At 45.7% G+C, this 11986-nt stretch overlaps 2 protein-coding genes across 3 annotated transcripts; one reads left to right on the top strand and one right to left on the bottom strand.

The window, feature by feature from the left end:
- The first annotated feature begins 3720 nt into the window (after window positions 1-3720).
- LOC120682100 (alpha-amylase type A isozyme-like) lies at window positions 3721-5845 on the top strand. The gene is made up of 4 exons (XM_039963850.1): window positions 3721-3902; window positions 4030-4162; window positions 4471-5285; window positions 5372-5845. The coding sequence occupies exons 1-4, from the start codon at window positions 3822-3824 to the stop codon at window positions 5645-5647; spliced, it is 1305 nt and encodes a 434-aa protein (XP_039819784.1). The 5' UTR covers window positions 3721-3821; the 3' UTR covers window positions 5648-5845.
- On the bottom strand, window positions 5841-9910 carry LOC120682099 (putative threonine aspartase). 2 transcript variants are annotated; one of them, XM_039963848.1, is made up of 11 exons: window positions 9643-9910; window positions 9169-9219; window positions 8777-8897; window positions 8602-8686; window positions 8147-8228; window positions 7939-8068; window positions 7050-7207; window positions 6665-6828; window positions 6388-6508; window positions 6203-6304; window positions 5841-6107 (listed from the first exon to the last, which is right to left on the bottom strand). In XM_039963848.1, exons 1-11 carry the CDS (start codon window positions 9841-9843, stop codon window positions 6015-6017), a joined length of 1308 nt encoding a protein of 435 aa, XP_039819782.1. In that variant the 5' UTR covers window positions 9844-9910; the 3' UTR covers window positions 5841-6014. The 2 variants fall into 2 exon arrangements, 1 of the variants encoding a protein (XP_039819782.1); XR_005678221.1 differs by having other exon boundaries at window positions 5855-6107; window positions 6388-6828; window positions 8602-8691; window positions 9643-9861.
- Between the last annotated feature and the right edge of the window lie 2076 nt (window positions 9911-11986).

Here is an 11986-nt window from a genome sequence, read left to right as displayed (position 1 = left end):
TTATTGCTAAAGCCTAGAGCCCTTGTTTGTTTGTTTTCAACCGATGGTATTATATATGAGTTAAGTAACATTGCAAGTTGAAGAATCAAACAAGAATTTGTTGAGTTGGTACAAATATAAGAAATAAATGATGCAATTATTTATGCAAATTCTTTACCTGTCCATTTTAAATATAAGGACCAGCTATCGTTGTTTTCTTCTTAGGTCAAAGCAAATGCTAACGGTACTAGTTGCCTCTCTGGATCCACGGCAACTGCCATTATTAGTGTCCCCTTGTATTTACCCATCAAGAATATGGCATCCACGAGGATCACAGGTCGGCAATGCTGGAATGATTCAGCACACTGGGGAAAGCACCAGAACACCCTTTGTAAAACATGCTTGTACACTCCATTGTGAGGAAGCATCACCCGTGTGTATGAACCATGTAATCCCTGGATTGTATAGGAACATGCCCGTCAAGACTCTGGGCACCCTTGCATATGACTCCAGCCAATCTCCCCAGCAAAGAGCTATAGCATGCTGTTTTGCACGCCAAGCTTTCGAGTACTTCACCCGGTAAGAACACATGCCGAAAATTGACTCCATAAGCGAAGGAACAGATGTGTCGCTGTCCTTCCGAACAATACCAAGAATGCGATGTGCTAGGTAACGTGCCGTGCACTGTGCGTGAACTTGCTTCGGTCTGGAGGATGCACATGTGTGAGGCTGTTTTACTCTGGTGATTTTCCACTGACCAGTGCCCCTAACAATCCGTGCACATACACCCCATAGGCACCCCTGCTTGCATAGCACATTGTACCGTACGCTCTTGTCCGAATGAACCACATTAAATGGACGATGATGACGCACTGCATAATCAGCCAAGAAAAACTGCAACTCTGGAAGTGAATTGAACTTCATGCCCTTTCAAATCTCTAGACTGTCACTATCAATTACAGACTCGCTTTCAAAAATATATGAGTCACAAATGGCTCTATGGATCCTGCTAAGATCCTTAGCATTTGAAACTGCCGGGACTTCAATGTGGGCTAGCTTCATCATGCGCAACTCTTCAGTGGTATAACTAAAACATGCATCAACGTTATTAACAGCCCGACCCATTGTCCCATCCCTACACTCCTGATCACCACTTATTTTCTCATCACTAGCGCTGGATCCATCGGCATCATCATTTTCCTGCTCTACTTGGGGCACACTTGCATTACCCTCAGGTTCTTCTTCCCCAGTGCCTTCATCATCGTCGTCCTCGTCATCACTACTATCGTATTCATTCTCCTCTGAACCTAAAGAAACAACATCATCGTCCCCAGCACCCCTATCATCGTCCTCCTCGAAGGTTCCGTTGTCGAAATAATCCGAAGCGACGACCATATCATAATCCGCAACAAATTCACTAGCACAAGTGAAATTTGGGACATCTTCTACTACGGTTGACTCTTGAGTTATATTCTCCATACGAAATGGAACTACATCTACTCTCCCAACTGGTTCTTGTGATCTAGATCTACAGGTTATTTCAACAACCACCTTCCAACAAACCACATTTGCACGCGCTACTATATCCTTGTACTTCCTCCAATGCATCTCCGATTCCAATGTCAACATAACATAATGTGCTCTAGCTTTACCACAATCAAATATGCCCCTCAGAGTTATTTCATCAATGCCACAACAATGCTTTGAAACAACTCGGTCTACCAAATCATTGAACGATGGAGAACTATCGAAAAGCTCAACATCCTCTATCATATTCTCAAACTCTCCATTTTCCTTAACCATACCCCCGTGAAAGAAACGAACTAATTCGTCCATTGTCTATACCTTGATCACGTATACAAAGAAATCACCTACACAAACAATTCCAAATTGCCTATTATTCATAAAGCAAACCATCATTATATTTTCCAGTACTAAATTCTAGAACAAATGTTAAATGACCTATGCAACTAATTGGGGTACAAAATAAAATATTGCCAGGTCATACCAAATTGGGGGTACATATAAACTCAACTAGTCATACTATGACTATCAAATACCACACACAAACCATTCTATGCCATAGATAGTCTTATTCCCTTAGCATCATACCAAACTTCAACCCTATTTTGCCTGTGTATGGTTGAAAAAAACTCTCATTATATTTTTCACTACACAATGCTAGAACAAACCCTAAACGATCCATGCAACTACTTCCTCATGTTAAAATCGCGAGCAGAGTACCATCTGAGTACTACCTAAACCTCCAAACATATCTACACTAGCAACTACAACACTAATTCACACATGAAGATCCTAACCCTAATCAACCCGAAACACTAAAACCTACTAATGCACAAGGTAAAACAAAGAGGAAATGGGAGCAATACCTTCGGGAGAGGCTGGGGATCGATTTCCCCTACTCCCCCCCCCCCCAAAATCGCCGGATTTGGGGGGGATCTGGCCGGCGGAGGCGATGCGCCTGGCGGCGCAGTGCACATGAGCGGGGAGGAAGAGTGGGAGGGTGGGGGAGGAAGGGGCCTGCGCGGGCCCAGGTAATGCGCTTGTCGCGCCAGCCCGCCTGGCGTGACAGACCTCTTGTCGCGCCAGCGCATGTGGCGCGACAGAGGTGCCACGTCATTGCCCCGTCAGCGCAGCCGTGGCGCAGCACTGCACCGAGCGCCAGCGTGGTAGTCCTGTCACGCCACATGCACTGGCGCGACAGAGGCTACTTGTCGCGCCAGGTGCATTGGCGCGACCAAACGGGCTACGGGGTGCAAATATACCTTGATACGGGTTAAAATTAAAATATTATTAAAAAAAGGTTAAAAATAAAAAAAATCTCATGTACACGATCTTCTCCTTGCTTGCTTTTAGGTTGCATGATTATATTTTGTTAGAAAACTCATATTTGTTATTTAAGCTTGCCCACGGCGGCTTGCACTACTGTTCATCTTTGTAAAGTTGCATCTATATATCCTCAAGCCGCAGGAGGAATGCGTCTACCTACTTCATCTACTAGTACGTGCATGAAAGATCATAAGAGTTAGTTCTTGTGCTCTCGATATTTCAGCCACCGTGCAAGGAGAAGGAAGAGCTTTGCTCTCCTCGAACTCTCAACCAAATTGAAGATAGATGGATGCTTGCCTTCCTGTCCAACGCCATCTATATCAAAACTTTTTGACCAAGTCCGTTGGCTGAGGTTGCTTCGTCCAATTGGCAATGCATGCTTTGCGACATGTGGTTCTCAAGCTCCATGAACAATGTCTCAACTGTCTGTCTCGAGAGACTCACCCCAATCGCGTCACGTACAATCTCCATCCTAACGACAAGGCCATCAACAGCAGCAGCGCGTACGTGTAGCTGGATATCCTACAAGTTATAAGCTACACAACTAACAGAATTATACAAGATATACAAAGAATATCTTGTTGTGTATCTGCTCTGACAAAATTAAGCGTGTGTATATCTGCTCGTCTGCTGCAGTATGATTCATGCTAATATCCCCCGTCAGAAAAAGGCTCTTCTTGGTTTCAGTTCCAACATCCTCTTCTGCCCAGGAAGTTTGTGCCATGCCAATGCCATCCCCATTGACTTGACCACCATAAGTCCATCTTCTTGTTCAGATGTGTGGTCTTGAGTTGCCTGGGGAAGAAAACGAAACGACTCGTAACGGAGTTGGGTACAAATCCATTGCTTCCAAGCAACTCCCTTGATAGCTACTCCTGCCTGCCTATAAATATCCATCGGCTTCTTGCTCTACCCTCACTGCACTCAGCTTCTTGTTGAGCACCACTCTACTGAGTTGAGTTGAGACAGAGAAAGCAGAGCGCGCGGCAGCAATGGGTAGCAGGGACCTGTGCTGCCAGCTGACGACCCTGCTCCTCCTCCTGGGGCTGGCGTCCGGCCAGGTCCTGTTCCAGGTAACCCTCGCATTCCGCCATGGCTGATGCTGACTGATCATCAGATCGTCACCATCTCGTAGCGAATGTATAGAACGTTCCGATTCTTGGTTGATTTGCACTCCCTGAAAGAATTGAGCTGGTTCAGGGGTTCAACTGGGAGTCGTGGAAGCAGAGCGGCGGGTGGTACAACCTCCTGATGGGGAAGGTCGACGACATCGCCGCCGCCGGCGTCACGCACGTCTGGCTCCCGCCGCCGTCGCACTCCGTCTCCACCCAAGGTCCGTCTGAACGGGTCCTTCATCTTCTTCTTCTTCCCCAATTCTTGTCTGAACATGTCTAGGAGTGATGGAGGGGGCAATCAGATATGAAGCATCCTGAAAGTCTACGTGGAGTGGACAACACGCAGCTACTCTGATTGCGATGCGAACCTTGCCCATTCCGCCTTCAGATGGTCTAACTGATTTCTACACACTTGACCAATGGAAAATGAAATACAATATACACGCATGACGTGTCGGAATTTGCAAAAAAAAAGGTACAGTATCAACAGCAGACGTGCAATAATATAATTGTTGTGTGCAAGCAGGTTACATGCCTGGCCGGCTTTACGACCTGGACGCGTCCAAGTACGGGACGGCGGCGGAGCTCAAGTCCCTGATCGCCGCGTTCCACGGCAAGGGCGTGCAGGCGGTGGCGGACATCGTCATCAACCACCGGTGCGCCGACTACAAGGATTCCCGCGGCATCTACTGCATCTACGAGGGCGGGACGCCCGACAGCCGCCTCGACTGGGGGCCCCACATGATCTGCCGCGACGACACCCAGTACTCGGACGGCACGGGCAACCTCGACACCGGCGCCGACTTCGCCGCGGCGCCGGACATCGACCACCTCGACGACCGCGTCCAGCGCGAGCTCACCGAGTGGCTGCTCTGGCTCAAGTCCGACATCGGCTTCGACGCCTGGCGCCTCGACTTCGCCAGGGGCTACTCGGCCGAGGTCGCCAAGGTATACGTCGACGGCACGGCCCCCAGCTTCGCCGTCGCCGAGATATGGAACGGCATGGTGCCCGGCGACGACGGGAAGCCTGCCTACGACCAGGACCCGCACCGGCAGGCCCTGGTGGACTGGGTGAACAAGGTGGGCGGGGCGGCGTCACCGGCCACGGTGTTCGACTTCACCACCAAGGGGATCCTGAACGCCGCCGTGGAGGGCGAGCTGTGGCGGCTCATCGACGCGCAGGGCAAGGCGCCCGGCGTCATCGGGTGGTGGCCGGCCAAGGCCGTCACGTTCGTCGACAACCACGACACCGGCTCGACGCAGGCCATGTGGCCCTTCCCCTCCGACAAGGTCATGCAGGGCTACGCCTACATCCTCACGCACCCCGGCAATCCGTGCATCGTGAGTACTAACTTGTCATCATATATATGTGTTCGATCGATCCCGGCCTTGTCAATTCAGTGCTAGCTCTTGCTTCATCACTACAGTTCTACGACCATTTCTTCGACTGGGGTTTCAAGGACGAGATCGCAGCGCTGGTGGCGGTGCGCAAGCGCAACGGAATCACGCCGACGAGCCAGCTCACCATCCTCGAGCACGACGGCGATGCCTACGTGGCGGAGATCGACGGCAAGGTGATCGTCAAGATCGGGGCTAGGTACGACGTCGGGCACCTCGTCCCGGCAGGGTTCGAGGTAGCTGCCCACGGCAACGACTATGCCGTCTGGGAGAAAGGCGCCGGCCAAGAATCCAACCGACTATAATAATTCTCAAGTGCTCCTAGTATGATTTGTTTCTCTGCTAAACGTACGCAGGGACATATTATACGATCGGGATACGTACCACCATTTATACCCGTATATACGGGATCGATCGATGAACTACAGGAATTGTACACGAAATGATAATAAAGTGATTTCTCGTCTCCTCTCTACTCGGTGGAGAGGTCCATTCGTATAAAAGCCAGACCACAATCTAAGGTTGTTTGGATCACAAGCTGTCATCAGATAATAATATTCAAACGATTCATCAAATACTGTTCAAATAATTCAGAATGGATGAATGCCAAAACAAGTGCTTTTGCAGCTGTTTCACAGGAAAAGACGATTGCCAACAGAGACAGGCCCGTTGTCAAAATTCAGATGATTCTGCATCAATCTTGATCCTAGTCGCAAAGTGGTTGACAATACCAGATGCGCCTTCTGATGCTCTAAGCATCGAAATCTAGGGAAACAAACATATAAAGATTTGCCGCATCCAACCATGGAACAAATAGTCAAATAATAATGATAAGCATCAAGTACTAGTACCACTATTACCTTTGGATTATTCATATTGCTTCCGAAATAACCAACTCCAAATGATGGGGACGAGTAGGCAGCAACCAGCTCAGCGGCTTCCAGTTCGGACAAATCCCCTCGCTACAAAAAGATAAATAGTTCAACCCACAGTGGAGGGGCTACTTATCCAAAATCGAAGTACATGGAATTTGCAAGTAACTGACCTTTTGAACATCAGCCTGAACTAGCAGCAACCCAGCGCCCGTATCATGAGACATCCTACTGCTGCTTTGAACCACAGAACGGAGAACTTTAGTGCAGCCAGAAGCAGGACCAGATTGTGACCTGACAATATACAATTATAGATATTCAGACTTACAATTACTGAAGGAGATATTTGCCAAAAAAAATAGTGTACTAGTTGTTTAGCCCTACTGACATACTGAACAGATGTACAGATGTAAAAAGCAAAAAAAAAAACACTCGAATAAATGAGAATACAATGATGATGAGATGCAACATTCACGGGCAGCAAATCCTCTAATCAAATGTTCTCCAGCTCCAGTGGCACAACAGGCAACTATGAATGGTGTACCAAAGGGTCCTTTGGAAGAAGCCCAGCACCCAGAGCCATACATAGCTGCAAGCCCAACCCGGCCATCTACCTGTCAAGACATCAGGTGCTTTTCTTAGTACCTGCGAGCCAATGAGAGTTATATGCTGCTGGCAGAGTAACATGAAGATAAATGAGAAATTGCACTCACTTATCCAGAACAATACAAAATAAATTAAAAATGAAAATGGCTACCAAGGAACAACCAATTCAATTGTTATACTGGAAGTAAACTTTGAGCGAGTAACTGATGGAATTGATAACCAAACCAACCTTCAGGGCAATACCACCACTAGATGCACCTGATGCTACATTTCCATAGCTATCTACACAAATAACACCAACTGTATCCATTACACAGTCTTGATTGTCTTCCATGATTGACTGTGTGAACATCTTCTTTACATCAGCAATATTCTCAGATTCAGTGCCTACAATGAAATGGACACAGGTCAGGTGGACAGGTGGAGCATAGAGGCTTTATTTGCGGAAAATATAGTCCAAAACCACTATCATCTATCAATATCATTGCACAAAATACACACGAGAATGTAACGTTAGTGCCACATTCCTGAGACTAGTAGCATAGCTAAAAAAATTGAGTGTTGAAATAAATATATTCAAAAGGGACAAATCCAAATGGAAGTAGCACAGAACATATTAGGGACAATTAACAAATGTCCAATAGAACTCAGACCAACCACTGCATTTGCCCATATGCTCCTTGCCTCCTTCAGCCACACAATTGACAATTCAAGAAGGTTTGTTGTGATAGTATCTGTTGGATAATGCGACAAATTACATATGCAGTATAAAATCTTTTAATAGACCTTGTGGATAGCAATAAAACTGTGTTGCATGGCTAGTTCACAACAAGCCAGTCAAATTTATAGTTCAGGTGGAACTTATCGAATATTGCTGGAGGCAAAAATGTAATTATGAGAAAATGGATAAAATAAAATACCTATTAGAATAGCATTTTGTACTAATAAAACAGCAGTACAGTGTAGGGCCAAGTTTTCAAACTAACCAATATCATTAAGCTAAGGTAACAAAGTGAAGCATTCAAGTTCAGTTAAGTTCCAGAAGCTATTTGAACAGATTAATAAAAGTTCAAAATGCAACTCGAATAAGATCAGTAGCAAGTAAACATGGAGGTAACCTGGTGCTTCCAACTGTACTGAATCATGTTCTGAACCAGAATCAGTGTTAAGCTCTAATAGTTTCTTGGAATTAGCTAGCAATGACGTGTATTTTACCCACTGCGTTCTTGCATTCTCAGTCACCAACCACTGTTTGAAAACATGAATGTTCCAGTCAATCAGGAATGAACGATTGGATTAGACAACACAAGACAAGAAGGGACTCACACTGTTAGCCTCCGATGTAGATTCAAGTAGATCCATTCCTTTAGATTTTGCCCATTTATATGCTCCTTCACCAACCAAAAACCTAAAACAAGGAATAGTTCAGTATTCAGAAATAGAGCTAATATGTGTGCAAAGTTAGGAGCAAACAAATAAAAATCAACATAAATGAGTGCTGAATAAATCAGCACATATAGAATATGGAGAAAGAGTGCAGTGGTGCATCAGCTACTGATCAGTTTACAGCATGAGATGAAATTTTAAGGGAACTTTGTATATAATTGCTTCAATGCATAATAGCAATAGTTTCAATTACAAGATGAGATGCAGGTCATACAACTCTAAAGGACATGACACTATACAATTATTTGAGTGGCACAAGTGAATAGATGGGCAAGAAGCCAAGAACTTATAGAAAATAAAGCAGGAGAAGAGTGAGCCATGGTTTTCATGATTACATGGGGGGTATCCGACCAAGAAATGACGATCCTGCAATCTGTTCCTTTGCCAAGTGCAAAGCGACTTGGATTGGATTCTTTACACCTGATCTACAAGAAATGGAAATTATGGTCAGAACTAACTCTAATTCCATGCCTATTTATCAGCTTCAATGTTCCAAATTAGCACAAGTACCTCGAATAGCTCCAACAGCTCCAAAAGAACCAGTACTTCCATCCATAATGCTTGCATCACATTCCACATGACCACTCTCAGTCAAATTTGAACCCCGACCAGCATTTGTGATGGGATCATCCTAATCGTCAGATAAGAATAATCAGATTCAGATACCTTTTGCTAGAATAAACAAGCGAACATAATATGCCAGTAAACCCCTAATGTAGCTACTAAACTACAACATGCAGAGATAAGCAAAAACATTTGGAAATTGGTAACAAATCACATAATTGTTCATTCATTTTCATAATACATATATCTTACTCTTACTCCAAATGTTAGCAAGATCAATTACATATAGGCAACACAAGAGGATAGCCATTCAATATCATAGATGTAACAACACGGACCTCCAAAACGTGAATGGCAGCTGCAACTGCATCAAGGCTTGTGCCACTGCCCTGAAAGTGTACAAAACATCGTTAGGAATCCAATACTGAAAATCCACTAGGAGGGATCTGAAGATTGCATTCCACATGATCCTAATATGAAGGAATGTAGCACCATAGATCATATTGTGCACAACGCCCAGATGCAAACGACAATTGTCCAGCATAACGTGGAGCTACAGTAATCAAACGAGTAGCCTATAAATCCCAATAAACATAGAGCTGAGAACCAGTAAGCTATGGTTGGCTCAGTTCACAATGCACCAGATCTCCCTAAACGAAATCGGTCGGTGTGTTCCAATTAAATTAACCCTACGTATTCGACAACCTCAGTCAACGGGTAAAATCCAGGCGCCAAGCCATACCAAACCATATGGCAATAAGCAACGAGAAGGAGAGAGTGGGCGTTAAAGGGTTAGATCTCGACGATAGAACCTCGCGTAGGACGGCCGCGGCGGCGAGGCAGGCGCGCTTCATGGCTCGGCGGTACGCCTTCTCGTTCGCCGGCGCGTGGAAGCCGGCGCCAACGTGCAGCGCCACGAAGAATCCGCGGGTTGGGATAGTCGAAGGGCTCGGGTTTTCCTCCCCGACGCCGACGGCCATCTCACTCGCGCCGCCGCCGCCGCCGGTGGCCATCACGACGAGCACGAGGATTTATCAGTTGGGACCCTTGTGGAGGTAGGATTTTACACTTTTCATGTTTCAAAGGGAAAGGCATGTGTTCTTTCATATTGGCCCTTTATGAAAGTCTTATTAGTAATCAGGGGCTGTCGTAAAAGTAGAAAGGATATCTCCGTATCTCTTGCTCGTAAATAAAGCATCTCCAAGAATCATGGTTTTTACAACTCCCAAAATAGTATGAGAAGCAAAAAAAATAGACCATCTCCAAGAGTTTTCTATACTTCAGTTGGAAAAAGAATTGAGAGTTATAACATGGTGCCTATTTTTTAGCACAAAGATGGAGAATAAACTAATTGTTAGGAGATGAGGAATTAAACACTGCAGCCAACTGCTATGCTACAGTATAAGGCAGCCCATCTTCTTAGTTTGCAATACAGTATACTTGCCTCTTCTCTTAAAACCGCAACATCTTCTTGTCTTCTGACCGAGCCTTCGTCCTTCTTGTCTCGTCCCTTCTTTTCTCTCCCTCCTCCACCTGTCCAACCTCATCAATTAACATATTTGATGGCAGCGTGAAAGAGGAGGCGCGGGCAATGAGCGATGGCCGGGCTGCGCGCGCGAGAGAGGACTAGGGGGAGACGGCGGCGACGCAAGGTAGATGCATGGCTTGGCAGCTGGATCTCGACGCAGAGGTAAAGTGAGTCACGAAGCTGAGGTAACATGTTCGGCGCAGAGAAGACGCTGTTAAAAAAATGATGTAGTCATTTGCTAACACGTGTGAGCAGATGGGAACATGTGTGACGTGGATTCCACTTTGCAACAAATGAGTAAATATAGCATTACTCAAACTTTGTAACAAAATGTATTACACACACATCAGTGGATAGAATAACAACTAAAAATGGATGTAGTAGTGGTTTGCTCACTTTGTATAAGCAGATCTACCGGAAATACGGCTATAGTTGGATCTGGTTTAGACGCAAAATTCAAAACTCCAAAACTATGGCATTGAATGTGTGCGACACATGCATAGAGTATTAAATCTAGACGAAGTAGAAAACTAATTGCATAGTTTGCTTATAAATTACGAGGCGAATCTAATGAGCCTAATTAGATCATGATTAGCCACTAAATTGCTATAATAATTACTATAGTAAACATGTGCTAATAACAGATTAATTAGTCTTAAATTCGGCTCGTAGTTTAGAGAAGAGTTATGTAATTAGTTTTGTGATTAGTCTATATTTAATATTTCAAATGTAAAATATTTCCTTTCAAAAAATTTACACCGGGCATCTAAACAAGGTGTTAGTACCTCGTTTGGTTAAACTGATTGGTGCAGTGTGACTGACCGTTACACAAATCAAGATAACAGCAATCAACTACAGTACAATGGCGTGTGCATTTGTCCTGCCCTAGCTGCACCCCGTATTTCTCGAGAAGAAAAGATGACCGATTGATGTGTAGTTTTGCGATTCAGCCCCTCCTGCTACAAGGGCATATTCGCTTCTCCACTTTCCCTGCCCTAAGGGCCTGCACGCAATTCCCGTCCCTGGCATCCCCTTCCCTCCCCTACTCCTGCTCTCCACTTCCTCTCCCCCCCCCCCCCTCCTCCATTGCAGAGAAAAAACCCCACCTCCACCCAACCACCCACCACTTCCACCACCTCCGCCCTCCTTCGGAGCTGCTCGGCCCATGTGTCCACTCTTCTTAGTCCTTCGCAGCTGCTACTCCACAGCCGCACTGCACAGAACTTGGGTTCCAACCAAACCAAACTACCTTCTCGGTTGCATCGCTTCCGCAACTTCACATTTCTGATTGGAGGTATATTTCCCCGCGCTACCTTGTTCCTAACCCCCTCCCCCCTTGATCTTGCCTTCGTTGCTTGCTTTCTCCCTGCGTTGCTTTCGTTGCTGTGTTCCATGGCATGGGGTTTTCCGTCTCACCGTCGTACCTACATGCCTCTGATTTTTTTGTGGTTATTATCTGTGGTAGGGTTTCGGATTATATCTATACCTATTACTAAAGCGAGTAAGGTTTCCACCTTAAATTTTGGTTTGGTCCGTCTTGTGTCATTGACACATGGGGCTTTAGTCCATCTCGTATGCGAGTCCGACCAATCGTGCAGTCATCTTCAATTGGGGCTCGGCCGGGCACA

This window comes from Panicum virgatum, chromosome 7N, assembly GCF_016808335.1.
Source record: "Panicum virgatum strain AP13 chromosome 7N, P.virgatum_v5, whole genome shotgun sequence".
Lineage (NCBI taxonomy): Eukaryota > Viridiplantae > Streptophyta > Magnoliopsida > Poales > Poaceae > Panicum > Panicum virgatum.
This window is presented reverse-complemented; position numbering and strand designations above follow the sequence as displayed.

What these genes read in the sequence shown, in the direction of transcription:
- LOC120682100 (XM_039963850.1), top strand. Translation starts at nt 3,822, where the DNA reads ATGGGTAGCAGGGACCTGTGCTGCCAGCTGACGACCCTGCTCCTCCTC. An exon ending in CCGGCCAGGTCCTGTTCCAG is followed by an intron (nt 3,903 to 4,029) that starts GTAACCCTCGCA and finishes GAGCTGGTTCAG; the next exon opens with GGGTTCAACTGGGAGTCGTG. An exon ending in ACCCCGGCAATCCGTGCATC is followed by an intron (nt 5,286 to 5,371) that starts GTGAGTACTAAC and finishes TCATCACTACAG; the next exon opens with TTCTACGACCATTTCTTCGA.
- LOC120682099 (XM_039963848.1), bottom strand. Translation starts at nt 9,843, where the DNA reads ATGGCCACCGGCGGCGGCGGCGGCGCGAGTGAGATGGCCGTCGGCGTC. An exon ending in TGTTGCATCTCATCATCATT is followed by an intron (nt 6,509 to 6,664) that starts GTATTCTCATTT and finishes GTATATTGTCAG; the next exon opens with GTCACAATCTGGTCCTGCTT. An exon ending in TTCAGGCTGATGTTCAAAAG is followed by an intron (nt 6,305 to 6,387) that starts GTCAGTTACTTG and finishes ATCTTTTTGTAG; the next exon opens with CGAGGGGATTTGTCCGAACT.